The 20,285-nt window shown below is 45.5% G+C and overlaps 4 protein-coding genes and 1 pseudogene across 4 annotated transcripts; 2 read left to right on the top strand and 3 right to left on the bottom strand.

Moving 5' to 3' along the window:
- Window positions 1–1,391: 1,391 nt before the first annotated feature.
- LOC119554527 lies at window positions 1,392–18,725 on the bottom strand. The gene is made up of 19 exons (XM_037865473.1): window positions 18,625–18,725; window positions 12,290–12,426; window positions 12,180–12,220; window positions 11,241–11,552; window positions 10,898–11,025; window positions 10,509–10,613; window positions 10,036–10,224; window positions 9,815–9,945; window positions 8,959–9,069; window positions 8,252–8,346; window positions 8,084–8,180; window positions 7,931–8,023; window positions 7,382–7,537; window positions 5,475–7,320; window positions 4,036–4,140; window positions 3,799–3,980; window positions 3,554–3,730; window positions 3,108–3,430; window positions 1,392–3,049 (listed from the first exon to the last, which is right to left on the bottom strand). Exons 2-19 carry the CDS (start codon window positions 12,343–12,345, stop codon window positions 1,476–1,478), a joined length of 5,721 nt encoding a protein of 1,906 aa, XP_037721401.1. The 5' UTR covers window positions 12,346–12,426; window positions 18,625–18,725; the 3' UTR covers window positions 1,392–1,475.
- Window positions 13,685–14,722, bottom strand: LOC119554525 (MORN repeat-containing protein 5). The gene has a single exon (XM_037865471.1). The coding sequence runs from the start codon at window positions 14,625–14,627 to the stop codon at window positions 13,758–13,760; it is 870 nt and encodes a 289-aa protein (XP_037721399.1). The 5' UTR covers window positions 14,628–14,722; the 3' UTR covers window positions 13,685–13,757.
- Window positions 14,903–15,727, top strand: LOC119554526 (serine protease 1). The gene has a single exon (XM_037865472.1). It carries the CDS (start codon window positions 14,917–14,919, stop codon window positions 15,682–15,684), a length of 768 nt encoding a protein of 255 aa, XP_037721400.1. The 5' UTR covers window positions 14,903–14,916; the 3' UTR covers window positions 15,685–15,727.
- Window positions 16,067–17,403, bottom strand: LOC119554524. The gene has a single exon (XM_037865470.1). The coding sequence runs from the start codon at window positions 17,285–17,287 to the stop codon at window positions 16,145–16,147; it is 1,143 nt and encodes a 380-aa protein (XP_037721398.1). The 5' UTR covers window positions 17,288–17,403; the 3' UTR covers window positions 16,067–16,144.
- LOC119555246 lies at window positions 18,046–18,945 on the top strand (annotated as a pseudogene).
- The last annotated feature ends 1,340 nt before the right edge of the window (window positions 18,946–20,285 follow it).

Genomic DNA, 20,285 nt, shown 5'->3' with positions numbered 1-20,285 from the left:
GCTCGATCTCCGCTCGTTGAGTGAAACTCTCTGCTCGCCGCTCAGTATCTGTATCTGCGGCTGTATTATTATACATATATTGTATCTGCAACTGTGAGAGAGCAGACGGATCTGGTTGGAGTGGTACTTGTGGTCGGGAGTTGGTCTGAACCTAAGCTCTCCAGTTGCGGTGATCTTCCCCATGGACGTACTTCTGTTTAATTGCCTCTCTCCTCGCCAAACAGCACACGAATTCCATTATTTGTTCATTTAGGCGGGCAAATATTTAAACTGTGTTCATCTTATGGGTTTTGTCTCACAGTAATTGCCAGAATATTTGCTTTGGATGCTGGCACGGAATGTTCTCTGCTCTACTTTCCGGCTAGTTTGTAGTTGGCAGGTTATCGCCTTCCGTGCTGATAAGAAGGTTAGCGACGTCGCACTTTCTGTTTCATTCAAGAAGCATTGGAAATGTAAAATGTTGTAGTTTTTAAACCTTTGGATTACTATAGTTGGAGTTTTTATATGTAAATAATATGCAATAAAACTTAAATATGCTAGGATTAATATTTTATTCGATGGTCTAGTCAAAACAAATTATGGTTCCAGTTTACTAACAAGGTCTTTGACATCTCATTTGTTTAAATCCGATAAGGCTTATCAAGAAATAGGAATTTAAGAATCTTTACAAAATAAAAATTTTTTCTGTTAGGCCTGATTCTTATCAGATGCAAAAAGTCAAGGAAACAAAACGTTCCGTACAACAATGAGAGACTGAACCTTTTTTTGAACCAAATTTTGTATGCTTTTATATTGAAGTGAGTACTAGGATTAAACTTAAGCTCTCTACAATTTTCTTATGTACAAAGATTTTCTTAACAAAGCCATTGGGCTGAGTACCTACTTTTTGGAATCAGAATAATATTTGTGTTGGTGGAAAATTTTAAAATTTCTTTGGTTGTTTATATAATAATAAACTATGATATTATATTATTATATATTAGAAGCTTTAAAGACATTTTATGTTTTCTTTATTCTTTAAAATTTATATTCAAAATAAGTGGCGCCACAAAAAGGCTGTTCTTGGAACTTGTATTATACTGCTTGAACTGCTTGCTTTCGTTAACCAACACTAATGTATTGGCGGGATTTTTAAATTCAACTAGTCCGTTGGCATTGCATTTAAGGTAAATTTATTAAATAAACCCTTGAAGAAAGGGGTACGTAGCACCAACACTTTAAATGATTTCAGTCACCATCAAATCCCCAGAATAAAAAACAATTTTAATTTAGTGCAATATAGAGTGGTTTATTATTATTTCGAAGGGAAATAAACTAATGGATCAAATAACTTATGATTTATAGACCGACAGAGTTTTATCCAAAAAGCCGAAGAACAAGATTCAAGCCAAGTTTTTAGTAGAGTAGGAAAAATGCTAATCTATTTAATTAAGAAGACAATCTGGCGATAAGGCACTTCTTCGGTAGGCGCTTCATTACTCCTCCTCCTTCTCAATGTCAATCTTTATAATTTTGACCGTGGGTCCCGGCGAACTACTTCTTGATTCGGGAAGTCCATTTTGGGAATTAGCTGCAGCTGCGTCCACAATGCACTCATCGCTGCCGGTGGTGCTGATCGTGATGGTGGGTATATTATCCGACCAAACGGAACTCTGCGAATCCTGTCGCATAGTGCGTCGCCGATGGGAATCGCTGCGTTTGGGGAAGGTAATGGGACCGGCCATGTCCAGTTCCTCCAGATCATCATCCATGGTGGCCGTGGGAGCAGTGGTGCTCGGGGGAACCACTGGAGGCTTGGGTGGCTTGGGTGGCTTGGTCGGCGGTCGGGAGGAGGTGATGCTACTTCCAAAATGCAGTGGTGCACTGGGCGTGGGAGATTCCGGCTCTGGAGTGGGTGGCATTTCCAGGGCAGTAGAACTGGACACACTGGACAATACTGATGGAGGCGGTGGTGGGGTGTAGGCCAAGTAAGTGGGCGTGGTGGGTCCGGGAGACTCATCGGAGACCTGCTGCTCCGCATCGTCCTTCTTGAGATTCACTGCCTCGCGAACCAGGGCTAAGAGATTGCCTATCTTCTTGCGACCCTGTCGAGAAAGAACCGACAATTGCCGCTGATGGTGACCCTGACTTTGACCCTGGCTGGGCGTGGGCGAGGGCAGACTCCTCTCCTGCTGGTCCTCCTCGCTGGTCAGGTGCTCCGGTGCACCAGGAGTGACCGGCAGATCCGTGCTTCTTTCCACACTTCGCTCATCGAACTTGAACACCTCGGGCTCTGGTTTCGGCACCACATTATTTGACTTGTTTTTGTGCTTGCGGAACTTGAACTTGCCCAGGCTACCGCCTCCTCCTCCTCCGCCACTTTCTTTAGATGTTGGCAAGGGTTTATCTTCCGCCTCCTGCGGCGGTTTTTTCTCGTCAACTATGTGGAATTTGGGGGTAACGGTTGTGGATTCCTCGGCATTTTGTTCCACTGATTCCACTGGCACAGTGGGTGTTGTTGGAGCCTCTGGTGTGGTGGGTGACTCCTCCTCCTGATTCTCCCCCTGCTCCTTGTGCCGCCTCAGCAAACTGGCGCGCCGCTCACTGACTATCCTGGAATTCGTATCCGGATCATGTTCATTGTCCTTGGGCGATTCATAGGGCGGCGGCTGTGGCTGCGTCGACTGCCTGTGTTTGGTGTCCTTTTTCTCCTTCATGCTGCCCCTATCCTTGCGCTCGTGTTTCTCCACCTTGAAGCGGCTCTTGGGATGGGTCTCCTTGGGAGGGAAGTTGCCAGCTCCACCCGAGCTAGTCCCGGCCACAATGGAACCAGCTCGAGCCCTTTCCTGCTTGGCAATCTGGACGATGTCTACGAGGGAGGGTTTGCGTGTCCGGCGGATTTGCTGCAATCGCGTCAGTCCAAATCGCTTGTCCTTGGCCTCCTCGTCGTGGGGCAGAGAGTCCTGGTGCTCGGTGTCCGTGTCATCGTCATCGCGCCGCACAAATGAATCCTCATCGGAGGTGGCGGATCCCTTGCGCAACGCCTTCTTCATGATGCGTGAGATTAGCTCTGAAAGAGGAAACAAATGACTTGTGAACTTTAAGTATCTCCTCCGCACTTGACTTACCTTTACGGGCTTGATTCTTGTACTCCTCCGTGTCGAAATCCGGCGGTTGGGTGGGCGTAACCGGAGAGCTGGCCTCCAGGACCTTCCTCCAGCGATTCGTCAGCGTGGTGGCCGTTGGTTCCGCCTGCTTGACCTCCGGCACCTTGAAGATCTTCTTGCGCTCCTCCTCGCGTTCCTTTTGCAGCTGGGTGCGCAAATCCTGGTTGGCCTCTCGCAGAGCTCCTGTCAGGGAGATCAGGTAGTATATGATGAGGATGAGCAGCAGGAGCAGGGGAATCACAGTGCTCGAGGAGGTCAGATAGTCCAGGGGTTCGTGGAGTTGCCTGAATGGTATTAAATTATATAATTTAGATATAAACGGACTGATAGTAATTCTTTAAGTTAACTATATCTGTTGAAAGTGCAAAAAAAATATATATTTTTTATAGTTCAATTTAAAAACTCACTTTGGCAGAGCATTCCTGGTGGTGTTTGTGATAAACTCGGCTATCCTGTTGTACTCCGAGAAGGGTCCACAATGCCAGGAAGGACGCAGCCACACAATGGCATAACCCACTGGCAGAACACAAAGGAATAACATGGTCAACAGGAGGGATAGATAGAAGTTGTTCGATTTAGAGGCCCTGCAAGGATTAGAGACAAAGGATTACATTGGGCCATGTACCATCATCAACCAGATGAGACCACTCACTTGAACACCACCTCATGCGGCACATTGCAGGTGAGGACTATCCAGGAGCGGAAGTACATCATGATCATCAATTTGACCAGGTTGATGAGCACCAGACCGGGTGAGAAGAATATGCCCATCCACACTTGGCCCTGGTTATTAATCAACGTCAGGATGTTCTCGGCTATCTTGAAGTCGCCATACTGAAAACAAAGCCTCGCATTAGTCACCCGAAACCGGAAGGAGTCCTCGACTCACCTGGGGAAAGGTCTTCTCCATGTCCCAGCACCAGTTTTGATTGACATACCGCACGAAGAGGGCGCGCAGAAAGTCAATGCAGAGAGGCGCCACAATGGACATCAGCTATTTTGAGGGGGTGGCATGGGTTAGGGTCGAAAAAGAGGGGTTTAATAAGCGCTTTGTAATGAACTTGGGGGCCAGGAAAACGGAATCTGCCGCTTAAAAGTTGCCACACGTAACCCAGACTCGTTGCATCTTGAATCCTAGTTTACGGCTGATTCTGTGGTCCCAATTCATGCACGAACACGTGCCCCAAGTTTGAATCGAAAACCAAACAAGATATAGATGTGGCTGGTATGGGAATACCCCTTGCAAGCCCAAACCGCACATGACCAAACTCAATTCCCCATTTCCGAAGCACTTTGTTATGCGTAAAGCATAAATGCGTTTAAGCCCTGCCCCGTAACTTGCCTAATTTATGTGCTCAAATCGTTTAATAGAGATTATGTACGCCATGTCAGGGGGGCATAATCAAATCGGGCACGAGACCCATGTCTCCATTTTTTTCGTGATTTTTTTTTGCCAGACCCTACGGCCTACACACAGTTTACACGAATGTCGGACAAATGTTAAGTACGAAATAAAAGGGCAAGTAATCCCTGGATTGAGATGCCTCAGCGGTTGTCTACGACCAATAGGGTTATTGACTCGACCGGATATCCTATCTCAGGAACATCGAAAAGTGCCAGACTGACCTTGAGAACTTAGGCAATTCCTTGAATTTGTTTACGATTAGAGGAAAAGTTCACAGCTATCCTCCCAATGGGAGGCCAATCCATACTCGACGTGGCAAATGGCCAAATAAAAGTTGGCATTCGGAGGGCCAAAGTTCACAATCATGCTTATGGCTTATGTAAATTTTTGACTGGAAATCGAAAAGTGCGGCCCAAGTTCCTGCTTCCTTTTTCCGGCTACCAGCTGCGTTTCACTTTCAATGGGCAAAAGGACTCCCGAGAGCGATTATTATGATAAAATGCTACCATTGCTCCTCTTTCTTTTTGGGAATCGTTTGGCCTTTTAAGTCAAGTGGATTTTGGTTTTGCTAGACGAGCGCAAAAATTTGATTTTCAAAATCCCCAAACCCTCCCAGAAAAGAAAAAGAAAAAAAGAAGGAAGACAAAGAGCCAAAGCGGAAGACAAATTTTGCATTAAATTTTCCGGATAATTTAGCTAAACGGGCTCTCACGCCCAGAAAGCTCACAGCTACTTCCTTTTGAGTTCAATCATATTTAAGGCTAAATAGATTTTGATACAGAAGCAGTTGCTTCCTGAGCTGGAAGCCGAGGGAAATTGATAGCAGCTCATGGTGATAAATTTGCTTTTAAACTGCGGCAACTTTGGCAGAGTTTATAGGAGCTGAAAACCAGAAACCTCCACCCCTCCCCAACCAAACTCACCCCATCGAAGACGATGACTTTGGAGAGCTCCTGGCCCAAGGAGGTTTCCCAGCACATGGTGGTCAGATTGGTTTGTATCTGCTTAATCGCCAGCTGCACTTCCTTAAGACGCTTCTGCTTCCGCTCCAAAGGAGTGAGTTTCACAGTGGTTAGCTGCTTGGAGTCGCTGCTTTGGGTGGTGCCATCCGGACTTTCGGTGGTGCTGCCGAAGATGTTGTTTCCATTGGGACATATGGTCACCACACAGTCCTCCAGGAACTCGCTGTCTATATAGGTAGTGCTACCTATCTCCGACATATCCACTATGCCCATGTAGTAAGGGGTCTTTGGATGTGAATCTGTAGTGGTGTACTCATCATCTTCCTCGGTGGTGCTACTGCTGGAGTCATAAGCATTGGTGGTGCTCTCTGAGGTGGAAGAATCCGTAGAACTCTCCGTTGTGGAGGTTTCCTCCTCCTCTGTGGTACTAGTATTTTCTGTAGTTGAGGTACGAAATCTTCTTCGGGGTCTTCTAGTGGTTGTAGTACTGGTAGTAGTACTAGTGGAAGAGGATTGCCTGCTCCTCAGACGCCTGAGATTCTCCCACTCCTCTTTGCTGAGAATTCCATTCAGGGGTCTTTTGGTCGGCGGTGTGGTTTGCCTAAAGGTTGGCCAATTATTGGGCCATCGACTGGGTATGGCATTTACCGCCTCGGTGGTTTCTCCTGGTTGACCACCAGTGACTGCAGAATCATTGCGATGTCTCCTACTGTACTTACTGGTGAAGAAAGGTGAGTCCGCCAATGCCCTTTTACTGCGAACTTTCGATTCTTCTTCGTCTACTTGCTCCAAAACTTTGGCCAGTGGATCGTTCGCTTGATCCGTACTATTCTGATCTTCATAATCTTCTCCATCTGAAGGTCCCGAAGAGTAGTCTGTTATGTCGGAGTAGTTATTACCTTCTGGAGGCTCTGATGTTCCATCTGAAGATGGTTCCTCGCTGCCATAGTCGTAGGATCCCTCTTCATCACCTGAGGTGTAGGAAAAGTTATCTTCTATCTGGGGTTTTTCAGTGGTTGTGGTTGTGGTTGTCGTTAGTTTGGTGGTACTGCTGGATGGTAAAACAGTGGTGTTTATAGTGGTTGCTACTGTGCTCGTAGTTTCAACATTAGTTGTTGAGTTGGGAATTGCAGTACTGGTTGGTGCTTCGGTAGTTAAGGGTATTGTAGTATTGGCAGTGGTGGCTAGTAAAGTGGTTGTCGTTAGCATTTCCGTGGTTGTAGTGGATCTTTCAGTCGTCGTAGTGGTTTCCTCAGTGGTTTTTATCGTTGGCGGTAGAGTTGTCCAAGGCGAGGTTGTTGTCGTGGTGGTTGCCTCCGTGGTTGTCCAAACACTTGAAGTCGTGGGTATTGTGGTGGGCAAGGTGGTCGGAATCATGGCTGGCGTTGTCAGGTTAAGAACCATTAAGGTTTTGGCCAAGTTCTTGGCACTAAGAAAGTTGCCTCTTATTTTTGGACACTTCATAGTCATATTATAGCATTTAAAACGCTGCACAGTGGTGGAGATTAAAGTGGCGGCTGCAGCTGTGGTCGAAAAGAGACCACCGGTGGAGCTTCCATTTTCCTCGCCCCAAGCTGCACTCGAGGTGGAGTCATCAAAAAAGCCATCCGATGTACTTTCACTATAGAGTGAAGTCGTGGGAGTCATGGCCCTTAGAGCCTCAATTGAACTGAGAAGATTCTTTAGCTCCATGGTATTTGTTTCGTTCTCCAATTTTAGTAATTGCAGTGGCTTTTCCTTACTGTTGATCTTGTAGATGAAGGAGAACATCAGCGAGTACAAATTCAACATGTTCAGTATCATAATGCTGCAAGGTAAGAGGGTTTCAGTTATGTTTAGCCATTTGCCATTAGCCCTGGTTATCTCACCGAGCCAATTGAAGGCGCAGCTGCTGCCTGGGATGCCAGTTCTCGAACAGTCCCAGGGCCTCGAATATCATGGGCAGGAAGAAGGAGAGCAGGGTCATGGTCACGTTCACCGCATTGCGACTCAGCCAGTTGTCGTGTTTGGCCAAATCCTCAGAGCTGTGGATACAGGGAATTACACGGAGAAAAATGCAGGATATTAAAATTTATTGTTATTCATAACAAAATTTTCTTAAAATAATAATACCTAATTCAAAAAATTGTAAATAATAGTAATTACGTTTTAAAATATTTGATTTATATAATAAAGGTTTTCCTGTGGATTTTCTTTCATTTACATTTGCATTAAGATTTATGTCAAATTGAATATCTTATTTATAAAATTCGTTGCTTAATTATGAATTATTAATGAATATTTATTATTTATCTTTTGAAAAGTAATCATTATTTTTCTATGAATTGCATTATGAATATTTTAAATTCAAATATTCACTGGTCCCTTAAATCAGGATGTTTTCCCCGCATTAATTCCCATTTCCCCGATCCACTTACTGATTGACCAGCAGCACCACCGTGGCCCCCGACAGAATCAGCAGTCCCATCACCAGGATATTGACCAGTATCCTCTGGAGTATCACACGCCAGCTGAAAGGACACGGAGCATCGATTATGGTAAGTAAATAGCTTCAGTTGGCCGCGGCTTACTTGCGATTATCCTTCTTCTTCTCGGCCTCCTCGAGCAGGGCTTCCTTAAAGCCCACCACCACGGATGCGATGCGATTGTGGGCTGTTTCAGCGTGTCCTGTGGGAAAAGATGGTGAAGATGCAAAAGTTGTGACAGCATCGCATGACGGAACTGGCTTGGCCACTTACCAATCATAAAGTCCCAGCCGGTAAAGAGCTTCCACGAGAAGACGCACTCGTCGTCCTTCGAGGAAAGTTTCGAGTTGCGCGAGTTTTCCGCCATTCTGTTGGCAGATCGAGAAAAGTTTTAGCCAAATCCCAACCAGCCATAATTTGTTCCTGCTCAGATTCCGGCAATCCCCGTTTCGAATCCCGGATAGCATTTGCAATTGGATTGAAATGATTCACGCACTCGAAGCACGTGCCACGTAAAAGTGGCAAAAGCGGAAAGGTCAGTGCCGGCTGCTCACTGTTGACATTGCTACTTTGTTCAATTACGAAATCAACATAATGCCGACAAAGCCATTAAAGCCAGACCCAGCCGCCCAGCGGTCAAAATGGCGTTTTGCCATTTCCGTTTCCTGTCCCACGCCCCCCGTCCACGCCCCTTTTCCACGTTTGTCTGGTCGTGTGCGTGCGTAAATCATAATGGCCAATGCTTTTTCGCATCCATTTTCTTTCGCCTTCAAAAGGGGGTCTGAAAGTTTTTCGGGCCCCCAGACACGCCCCGTGCCAAGATTTGTATTATTTAATCAGCGCTTCAGTGTTGTTTAATTAATTAACGAGCATTCTGACAGTTAGTTTGCTTTTTGCGGCTTCGATGGCCTGGGATTTAATGAAGTGCCTGACCAACACTGGGCCCCATGACCCCTTGACCCTTATTTACTTATACTCACTTTCTCAGCGTGGCCACAAAGCTGTAGATATAGACCAGAACGGCGGTGAGGAAATAGGCTAAGGGCAGCTTATATCCGGACGTGCTGATGCCGGATGTGCTTGAATAGTAGCTGGGGAAAGAAAACATGGGGAAGGATGATATGAGCATATTGCCAGCAATTAATAGAGTTCTCTTTTCCCGTTCTGAGAATTACAATAAAATAATTCTACACTTAAAAAAAAAACTATTAAATCCAAAGATTTAATACTATATTTAAGAATTTATCTCTATCATTGAAATGGATGTACATTTCAATTTAAAGAAATTATGAATGTGACATTGTTAGTTAAATTAAATTATGTTTTTATTGACATAATAAAGGACGTGTTGTCAATCGCATGTTAAAGTAAAATTAGTATATAAACCTATTAGACATATGCCAGTAAACGCACTTTTATTTTAACATGGGGACATAAAAACGGCCTTAAGTGCATTAAATTCATAAAGTAAATATTTATGTAATATTATACGTTGTTTTAAATATTTTAATATTAAATTATGCAATTTAAATATGTTTTAAACTATGAAATTTGTATATATAATGTACTGATTTCTCTATTTAATTTAAATATATAATTTCTTCCGTTCTTCTCAGTTAGAAAGGCAATTCAAATTTGTATATATAATATACTGATTTCTCTCTATTTAATTTAAATATATAATTTCTTCGGTTCTTCTCAGTTAGGAAGGCAACTCAAATTTGTATATATAATATGATGATTTCTCTCTATTTAATTTAAATATATAATTTCTTCGGTTCTTCTCAGTTAGAAAGGCAATTCAAGATTTAATTTTATCCAAAGAGGTCAGCTTACCCATAAAACATTGGTGAGTACTTCAGGTACCCCTCGAACTCCCAGAAGGTGAAGAGATTGCCGGCCACTCGGGCCTCCGGGTCGGACATCCTTTTCCTGGGATCCGTTTCGCCGTGTTTCGTGGCAAAGTACTGGTAATGGTAAAGCCGAGTCGATTCGATTCAAGTAAGCGGAAACATAAATGCGTGTAAAACGAATTGGCTACTCATGAGGACACTCACCTCGGGTCCGATGACAAAGGCGACCAGCGGAATGGCAATCATGATGTTGACCCACATAAGCCAGCGCAGGAATGTAAAGTAGGAGGCCACGCCGGAACCAAAGTGGGATTCGATTTCCTTGATGCGCAGCTCCCAGGGGATGAGGACGGTGAGGAAGCTGGTGGTCTCCCGTTTCCAGTGTCGCCATCGCTGGGGAGAGAAAAAAGGATTTATGTCTCCGAGGAATTGCCGCCTGCAAGTACGTATTTTAATTGGTTTTCCCCGGACAACCCAGCACCCAAGCGAACTCACATAACTCTGTGAATTATGCGAGTGCGGATTTATTGAATGTCCGTCCCGGTCGGAAAGTGGCCCATAAATTGTGCAAACATAAATATTTCTTATGCATGGCTTTGCCTTGGGCTTGTTGCATTCCACTTTTCGCATTCTGCAGGCGTTTCCGGCTGGGGGAAGGGGGTTCTTAAATCACTTACTGCCGCCATTAAAATTTTAAACCTCGCCCACAAGTCCCTGGTGCTGCGTGACATGGCGAATCGCTCCTGGAGCGCGCCCTCGTGGCGTGCCACATATGTTTTGGCCTGTCAACACATCCAAAAGGGCCGCCAGATCCGCCAAAGTCCAAACATCATTAAAAATGCCAGGGTGTAGCGATAGATGGGAGATAAAGAGTGGTGGTGTGAATGAAATCGAAAAGTTTTCGGATGGATAGTCGGGTGGGGGGGAGTAGGTCGTAACATTCTCAACGACCTGACAAGCGGCGTGAAAATGAACGCGCCCAGTTTTGGGCCCGAACTCCTCCCCCCCGATTTCACGCCCCTCTTAAAGAGATGGCTTTATAGAACCATCAACCAACCCAACCCACCTGCCGAACCAACTTGAGCTTCTTGCGGATGGGCCATGGCTGTAGCTTCACCGACTGTATGACCTCCTTGTGCAGGCGAATGTTCTCAAAGATTTGCTCTTGCGTGGACTCCTGATTGGTGCCCTCCTCTGCAAAAGGCACACAGATTACACATCACACATACGACCAGTATGCCGCCACGCCATCAAAACGGTCCGCACGTAGCATGAAAAATTACGAAAAACAGGCCCCCAGACGTTGATTAGCTGCCTCTGGAGGACCGAGACCCAGGAACCGCCCCCATCTCGTCCGCTCGTTAACTAAGCGAAATCTGTTCTGGACACTTATGGAGCCACACACTTGCCTGAACTTGTCGTATAGACACTGGAGCGCCGCCGCTCCACACTATCCAGCACGTGATCCATGGGACTGGATGCCCGTCGCGAACTCCGGCTGCCACGTTTGCCCCGATAGCCCCGCACACTGGCACGTCTCTGCATTATCGCCGATACGGAAATTGTGTAGCTCTCCTCATCGTCGATGTCGCCTCCGCCGCCGCCATCCTCGAATCCGACTCCGATTCCGGGTCCGACACCAACTCCCGGCGGATGCTGGCCAAAGTGGGGCTCCTGGTGGCAGCTCTCGGCGTCGCTGCTTTGATTTTGCAATGGGAAGTCTGTATGAGGGTAGAGCAGGTCATTAAGGTTTTACTTTGTATACAGCAATCAAAGAAAATCTATTATAACCAAAGAAAATTATATTCTGGCTGATTAAAATCATGGATTTTATATAAACGACTCCTGAATTGAAACCTTATTTTGATAATGTTTATTCTGTAAAAATATAAACATACATTTTTAAATAATTCCTAAAGGATCAAAATGTATTCTCGAACACTTTCGTTATTATCTTCTACTAAATGTTAATATTAATCAAAACATCTTTAAATATTTCACAAATAACACTTTTTTGTAAGGGCAAATCACGTATCAAAATGTAGTATTAAACATATATGTATACCCATTTATTAAATCGGATATTTTTTCAAAAGAGCACCTACTTTCAATAGTTATATTTTGAGGTAAAGATTAAAATTTTAAGAATATAACATATTTTAATTTAAAATTATTTGTGAAAAGAAGTAGTGGGAAACATTACTTAAAAATGTATTAAATATGATAATATTTCAATCGAGGTAAGGCTATGATTTTATTTTTACTGTCAAAAAACATAAAACATTTTTTTTGAATATTTGAATAGTTAAAACTGAGGATAAATTTATTTTAAGAGCGTTCAGACATACCGTTCAGTTCGTAGGACCTGTGCTCCTCCTGCGATGCAGCTCTTTAATAGGGGTTTAAAGAGAAATCATGTTCCATGGTCTTTAATTATCCTCTAGGCCGTGGCACTCACCTCCTGCCCCTTTGTCCTTTGTAGAATTCCCTCTTGGCATCGGCGCTGCTCTGCATCTGCCAGCCACCTCTATTCAAGTCGCATGGCGGTGCCCAGGTCACAGATAGTTGATGGGGCGAAGTGACTCCCGAGTTGTTCTACGAATTGATGGTGAAGGCTGTACTACCATATATTTTCAAGTGCTGTCCCGCGACAGCTAATTACTCAAATCACACTGGCACCCCAAGCGTGTAACCTTCACTCCTAATTGCTTGTTTATTAATTTCACTGGTGCGTAGACGATTAAGGGTAACTCTTGGTTTCTCAAAGAAAATCTTTTTTTTGTGGTTAAGTCCTGATTTGGCTAGTTAGCCGCTGAAGCGCTTTGGAGCAGCCTTGTGCGCAGACTGAACGGCTTAACGCGGTGGCCAGGCCAGCAAGGCGCAAAAGACCATCCTCCAAAAGGACAGCGACCAACACCAGCGCCCAAGGACCTCACACACAGACAGGTGGAACGTTAAATTTCTCTAATAATGAATGAATATGAATGGAGAACGGACAGGAGAGAACGGAGGAGCAGCCAACTTATCAAAGCCAAAACGTGCCCAAAACCCACACACACACACTCAATGTGGCGCCAAGGAATTTACATGGACGTGGGGGCCAGGACATCGGTGGGGGGATTGGGACAGGACCTGACTTCCTCGCCCAGTTGAAACGAAGACGAATGAGTGTAAAAATCGCCAGCGGCATGTGATAACAACGCCGTATCCGGGCGTAACCAGCCAGGACTTCGAATGTCCATTTAGATGGCATCGTGGGCGAGTGTGTATATATACATGTATCCCTTGATATTGAGTCACCTTGTATTCTTGGCCCGGCCATGTAAATGAAAATCAAACATGCAAGGGTTGATAAAAGAAAATCGCGAAATTCCTGGGTTTTACCCGGTTATCCTCTTTGCCTTTTTTTCTGTTGTCAGGGGAGTGCCCACTATTGAAATATATACGTTTTTACGCTCTCCTCTGTGTTTTGGGTTTCGCTTTCTCTGATTTCACTTTCGTTCCTATTTCTTTTTTTAATTAAATGAAGTTCTCGGCCGGCTTTAATTAACATCAAATTTATCTCGACGCCCAACGCGCACGTGTAACGATATTTTTCGGCGATTATGGGTTCATTACCCGCTGTGCCAGTGGCCTAGGCCTAAATCCAAATGAGAAATTTGAGTTTTCCAGGTTCAGGTTTTGCAAACTTGAAGCCAAAGTTCAATGCCGCTTTATGATGACCTAGTAAAGAAGCCACTAAAAACCCACGCCTTTGTTTAGGCCTAAGTGAGTTTCCATGTTCGACTGCAGTTTTCCCGATTTCGCCATAAATCTTGGGCCCTAACTTGGCCAAACCCAAATGTGGGTCAACTTGTACACAATATATTTTAATTTGAAGCCACATAGAAAGTAGAACCGAATATATAACGAAGATTAAAAGATCCTCAGTTGATGCGGCACACGCTGCTCTCACTCTTGGATCGCCTCCATTTGCTGCGGAACTCCCGATGACGCAACCGCATGGCCTGGACCTCCGAGGAGGTGGAGTCCGTGGTGCTGGCCAGGTGGAGTCGCTCCGAACCGAAGCTATCCAAGCTGCTAGAGCGTTGGCAGATGTGCAACTTGGGCATGTAGTGCTTTCGGCTGCAACCGGCATTCTCCTGGTTATTCCGGATGATCTCCCTGGCAAAACGGGCCATCATCTTCTGTTTATGATGACGGTTCCACAAGGGACCATGGGCACAGTTCTCCCGGATCCAACGACGTGCCTCCCGACATCCCACATATAAACTCTGATGACTATAAGTCTTCGTGTCCAACATAAAACCACGATTGCCCAGCAGACCAAAACCAAGGTCGAAAACATTACGCGACAAGACCGGGGGATCGGGTCCATCTTTGGTCTTGAACTTATTTGGCCCTACGGGTTCCATGGGTCCCTTGGTCTCCTGGTAGAAGCGACGATCCTCAGCAGTGCAATAGGGCCAGGATTCGAAACTCATCGAGCCATTATCCTTCATCTCAAAGTCCACGGGCAGCGAGTCATTAAACTTCATTTGATCGATCGCTATCAGTTTGCCATGTCTATGGGTCACTTGGTAAGTAACGCCCGAGGGATCTGGCACTTGAATGGAACCCCTTCCATGGAAACGATTGTTTCGGAACTCTCCTGTGTACCTGCTGCCATCCGGATAAATGTAGACACCAAAGTTCTGCATGCCCAAGTCATCGCTGGTTCCAATATATTGGGATCCAGTCATTAGGATGTCCACTTGCGTGATGGTCGAGGCTTTCGTTGTCCTCTGATACGACATTTTCACTTTAACAACTTGGATAATTTTTCTACTCAAAAGTAATGTACAAAAATAGGGTTTGCCCTTTAAGGCTGGGGAAAGTTGAGTGATTATTCAACGAAATATAGTTCGGAATATGTTATCAAATTTTGGTATCTCTCTAAATTTACACAAGTACCTTCCTCAACTTACTAGATAAGCCAACATGTCACGCTAATGCCCCACTAAAATTTGCCTAATTACCCCGTCGAGGTTTTTACTATATAAATAACCCAGTTAAACTAGAGATTAACAAAGTTTTTTTGGAGTCATGAAGCTGTTAGCTCTTCTTTTCTTGGCCTTGGCTGTCGCCGTTGCAGAAGCTAAGGAGCCCAAGAAGAAACACGAAGATCCTGATCACATAATCACCAATGGAAGTCCCGCCTACGAGGGACAGGCGCCCTTTGTGGTGGGCATGGCCTTTGGCCAGAGCAACCTGTGGTGCAGTGGCACCATTATTGGCGACACCTGGATCCTCACATCCGCTCAGTGTTTATCGGGCAGTTCCGGGGTGACCATCTACTTTGGAGCTACGCGACTAAGTCAGGCCCAATTCGCCCTTACAGTGGGTACTAGTGAGTATGTTACTGGAAGTCAGCATCTCGCTCTGGTAAGGATTCCCAGGATTGGCTTCAGCAGCCGGGTCAACAAGGTGGCTCTTCCATCGCTGAGCGCCAGATCCCAGCGTTACGAGAACTGGTGGGGCAATGTCTGTGGATGGGGAGTGACTACCTTCAATAATGGCCTGACCGACGCGCTGCAGTGCGTCGACCTCCAGATAATGCCCAACTCCGAGTGCGTCGCCTATTACGGATCCACCACGGTCTCCGATCAGATCCTCTGCACCCGTACTCCCAACGGCAGATCCCCCTGCTTCGGCGATGCCGGCAGTCCGCTGGTCACCAAACAGGGATCCACATTGGTGGGCATTTCCGCCTTTGTGGCCTCCAATGGTTGCACCTTGGGATTGCCTGCTGGCTTCGCCAGGGTCACCAGCGCATTGGATTGGATCCGTCAGAGGACGGGCATTTCCTACTAAAAGGGTCAACATAAAATAAAGATGCCCTATACCTGCACAGAAATTGTATGATTGTATTCTTAGATCTATCTGATTCAGGTTTTTAAGCCACAAATTTGTACAAAAACGTATTAGTAAACGTTTTGTAAATGGGACCAACGGATAATTAATATTTTTCGGCTAAATTTGAAGAATAGGGATATATTCTTGGTGTCCTATTTTAGGACTATTAATTGCATTCATTTTTACATATCTTTTGCTGGGAAAGGTCAAAAATAAACAACTTTTTATACTGGCGAAAGGCTTAGAATTTATCGAAACTCCTCTGTATTGTTGCACTTGATGCAATGAAAAAAATAATAATACATTTTCCTATTTTTGTTTATAACATACAACGTGAATTAATTTATTCCTCCCTACAGTGCGGAGTTAACTAAAATTTAAAACTGAAAACTACATAAACAGATACGATCTACAAGATCTACAACTCAAAAATGGAACGCGTCATGTCGAGGTAACTATTGTGGCGTATGAGATTGGACTGCACCACGTTGATGTTGTCCGCCACCCGCTTCTGCATCATGGCTCTGACGGATCGGTAGGTCTCCATGACGTCGAGGGGCAGTGAGTCCTCCCCGATGCTGTACGACTGGCAGCTGGAGGCGCCACCCGACTCCGGATTGCGCACATCCGAGGTACTCGTCCATTGGCGGGGCCTGTCCACCTTCTGCAACTCGGCGCAAGGATGCAGTTTGCGGTACTCCTCTTGATCCTGCTGCCGCTTGTCCAGCATCCTGCCGTAGGCACGCACACACATCTCCGTCTCCCAGGCGGGATCATTGTGCGGCATGTAGCGCCTTCGAGCCATTTGCAGAGGCTTCTCCTTGGTATGACCCCGCTTCTTGGTCAGCTTGTGGTAGTACCGCTCCCGATGGACTTCTCCATTGGGAGCATATATGGCAGTCTTTCGTATATGGTTCCTCTCCGTGGCCAAATTGTTGGCTATGATGCGGCGGCAGAAGTCCGAAGGTGGCTCAATCACCCGCGAGGTTCTAGCCTTCCTACAGTGTCGCTTGATGAAATCCTTATCCTGCTGACAGCCCACGTACATTCGGCTGCGAAGGGGACCCGGTCGGTCCGTCATCCAGCAGGTCTTACTGTTGAACAGGCCCTCCTCCACATCGTAGCAGTGCTGCGGGACCTCCCTGGGCAGCATTTTGGCCGTGATGAAGGCAGTGGGTCCCACCGGCTGTTGGCCATAACGCCGCTCGGCATGGTAGCGTCGATCTGCGGGCGTCAAATAGTCCCAATTGTCGCACTCCAGCTTCATGTCGCGGAACCTTCCCTCGACATGGAGGCCATCGGAGAACCACATGTCCTCCACCGTGACCAAGCGCCCATTCTCGAACTCACCTTTGACCGTAAAGCGATACGGTTGGGCCAGGCGCAGATGTCCAAAGCCATGGAACTGCCCCTGTTGGAACCTGCCACGGTACTCGCTTCCATCCGGATAGCGATAGCTCCCAAATCCGTCCATCACATTGACCAGCCTGTCCCAGGCTCCCTCGTAGCTGCTCCGCGTGACGAAGTGCCTCTGCTGGGCCTCCGCGTTCAGCTGCGACATTGTATTAGGGGTTTTTTGGGACTCTTCTATTCTTTTTTTTTTTTTGGACAAGGGTAGGGAATTTAGTGTGTAGTCGAAGCAACCAAACCAAAACTTGAACGTGCCAAATGACAAGCTCCTCCTGACCCACTCGAATTGGCCTGGCTTGTTGAGATTACGCATCAGCTTTATGACTAAGTAAATGTTTGGCCCACACACTCGACCTACTGCACACTCCCCAAAACCACTGGCCAAATGGAGAGAATGTGTCCTGGGTGTGTCTACCGCATCCACATCCCCACACCCAAACCCAAACCCATCCACCTCGACTCGGTTTTGGCCACTGTCGCATGTCTGGCCTAATGAACACTGGGATACCCGTTGTGCCCTGCAGAAGTTTGCTGTGTGATTTGCAGCTACCTGCTGCTTAAATAGCCCAGTGATTTAACTTGTTTATTAACTCCCATAAACCAGAGACCTCCAGTCATCTGAGATTTTGAAGGCCTATTTCGAGTTTAACGTGTAGAGTAAGCTTGTGAAATTATTTTAATTAGCTTAAAGTTTAACTGGGATAACTAAAGCCACTCTTGATCTAAGATTAGTTAATTGCGAGCATTTACTAGTCACGATAGATTAGTATCTTGGCTTGGTAAAATTGGGTTACAGCTAAAACAGACTTTTATATTTACATTAAATGGATTTTGAAACATGGTTTTGGTAAGAAAATTCTATATTATAAAATTGAGAGATATTAATTGTAATTTTTACAATATCACACAATGTATGCCAAAATACTAGTAAGTTAAATATTAAATACTTTTTGTTTTTGATTGAAACTATAAATTTTAAATGCTTGCATTGATTTTTGATATTGTATCCTACCAAGAATACATTTTGGCTAATTTTTAGAAACCTTGTGGTGAAAACACTTACGAATAATATAACTAATTCTGGCAGATAACAAACTAGAACTTTAACGTGACATTGAGAAATCGGCTGGCCAAAGTTTTTAAAATTACATGTTTTGAAAAACCTTTAGTTATATAAGGTTTTAGGTTAATTTCCTTCTTCAGGCAACCCTACAAGCGCATTCTGCGTTCACCTTGGCCAAAAGAAAACCTCTACCTGTCTACTGACGGCTGTGAAAAATGATTTTAACAGCCAACCTGGTCTGGCTGCATTGCTTGACCGGGCCAAAAGCGAACGGCAGTTAAGTGCGATTGGTGTTTATGGCTATTGGCAGTGTCAGTATCCTCTCCCATTCCTTGGCTACAGAACACAGCCATTCCGGAGGCCATGTCGTTGGCCAGGCCAAATCGTAAGCACTCCCGGGTGGGCCGTAAATCAAGCTCACTTACCTCACTGTTGGCGCCGGTGGCCACGTTGCTGTTGTTCCCGCTGCTGCTGCTGCCCACGCAGCGAAAATCGACGGAACCACCTGATGAGCGTCGCGGTTTGCCGATGTCCAGGCGCAGGATTCCCGGCTTGGGTCGCCGGGGAGCTGCTGCCGGGGGAGCCCCAGCTCCAGCTCCAGATGGCTCCTCGTCGTTCTGCATGTAGAGTGGAGTGCCAGGAGTACCGAGTACCGTGAACGAAACGCGATTATTCACCGCGCACACGTCCGCCGTGCAGCGCCAACGCGAACTGACTACATCCGTGTCCTTTGGCCAGGACTTTGAAGCAACAATTACGCGCGCAGCCACGGGCACTGGAAATAAAATGTGAATTAAACGCGCCAGCCACGCGATAAGTGTCAATGGCTGTGCCATGCGAATGTGTGTCCTGCCTGCCAGTTGGCCAGGAGGATGATGACGTTGGACAGGGCACAGGACACAGGACACAGGACACAGGACACAGCACATAGGACTCGGGACACAGGACACGCGGCACTTTCAACTGCTTCTCCTGGCTGTCACCGACTCACCGGGGCTCACATGACACAAAGTGAACTTCCTGCTTTCAGGGTCAGCGCGGCCTACCTCTGTGTAATTATGTCTGCCGCTGCCCCAAAAAGTGTCAACAGCTCGGCCCCGAAAACGCGACAAAATATCGCATGTCGCGTTCGCCATGTGAAAAATACAATGCCATTTTTCATTTTCACTTTCACTTTTCATTTTTATATTTTGCGCCTTCCATTAGTGCGATGCGTTGGCTTGTGTCCTTAATTATGAGCGCACAAAAGGTGGCCTCACGTTGCTTTCTAATTGTGATACCCCGCATTGATGGGGTGTATGGGTTTGGGGCAAGGAATGTTCATGGTATGAACTTTATACTAAATGAAATGTATCTAACGAGACAGCTGATCTATATTTGTTAGAATTTTGTATCTCTAAATCAAATTAAAAATCCTAAGAAGTGTCAGAAATAATCTTTAAAAAAATAATTCAAAATTGTATGATTTCATTTGGAAAATCCTGGAAAGTAATGGTCAAAATATAGAATATCTTACCTTGTTCAACTCGCATTGAAAATTATAAACAATCGGCTATTAAATATAAATATTTGTATTACTTACCCATTCTTACATAAACTGGTAAGTAAACCATTTTAAAAACATTCTAAAGTTAACCAAAAACCCCACTTCTTGAAAACCGCCGAAAAAAGATGCGTTTAACAAGTTGTGGTCCATCTAGCAATTATTTTCTCTTTAATTTCGGTTTTCGGTGGAATAAGAATGCATTTTAACGTACAATTACTTTAAATATTATATATTTTGTATATACTACCATTTATTAGTTGCGTAACGGAATAGCTATATTTAAGCTGTAACTCCCTAGTCAATTGACAGCCATAAATACTTTCGCCCCACCAGAGAATTTTCCATGGAAAACTCCCCATAAATACTTGCGAAAGCTGAAAATATGGGTGGCCTCCCTCCCAGTGGGGGGTATTACCAAGTCGAACCCATTCGGCTGCACACACAGATGGTATCTCCGCCACGACGATCCCACTTGTGCAGAATGCGCTTGTTGGCTGCCAAGCCCACCTGCTGGGCTGTGGGCTCCTCTTGCGGCATGTC

The sequence above is a fragment of the Drosophila subpulchrella genome, chromosome 3L (genome assembly GCF_014743375.2).
Source record: "Drosophila subpulchrella strain 33 F10 #4 breed RU33 chromosome 3L, RU_Dsub_v1.1 Primary Assembly, whole genome shotgun sequence".
In the NCBI taxonomy this organism is placed as follows: domain Eukaryota; kingdom Metazoa; phylum Arthropoda; class Insecta; order Diptera; family Drosophilidae; genus Drosophila; species Drosophila subpulchrella.
This window is presented reverse-complemented; position numbering and strand designations above follow the sequence as displayed.

Excerpts from the sequence above, each read along its gene's own strand:
- LOC119554527 (XM_037865473.1), bottom strand. The coding sequence starts at position 12,345 with ATGCAGAGCAGCGCCGATGCCAAGAGGGAATTCTACAAAGGACAAAGG. Across the intron at positions 11,026-11,240 it reads TGTCTATACGACAAGTTCAG|AGGAGGGCACCAATCAGGAG; the intron begins GCAAGTGTGTGG and ends TGCCTTTTGCAG. Across the intron at positions 10,225-10,508 it reads TTAAAATTTTAATGGCGGCA|CGATGGCGACACTGGAAACG; the intron begins GTAAGTGATTTA and ends TTCTCTCCCCAG.
- LOC119554525 (XM_037865471.1), bottom strand. The coding sequence starts at position 14,627 with ATGTCGTATCAGAGGACAACGAAAGCCTCGACCATCACGCAAGTGGAC.
- LOC119554526 (XM_037865472.1), top strand. The coding sequence starts at position 14,917 with ATGAAGCTGTTAGCTCTTCTTTTCTTGGCCTTGGCTGTCGCCGTTGCA.
- LOC119554524 (XM_037865470.1), bottom strand. The coding sequence starts at position 17,287 with ATGTCGCAGCTGAACGCGGAGGCCCAGCAGAGGCACTTCGTCACGCGG.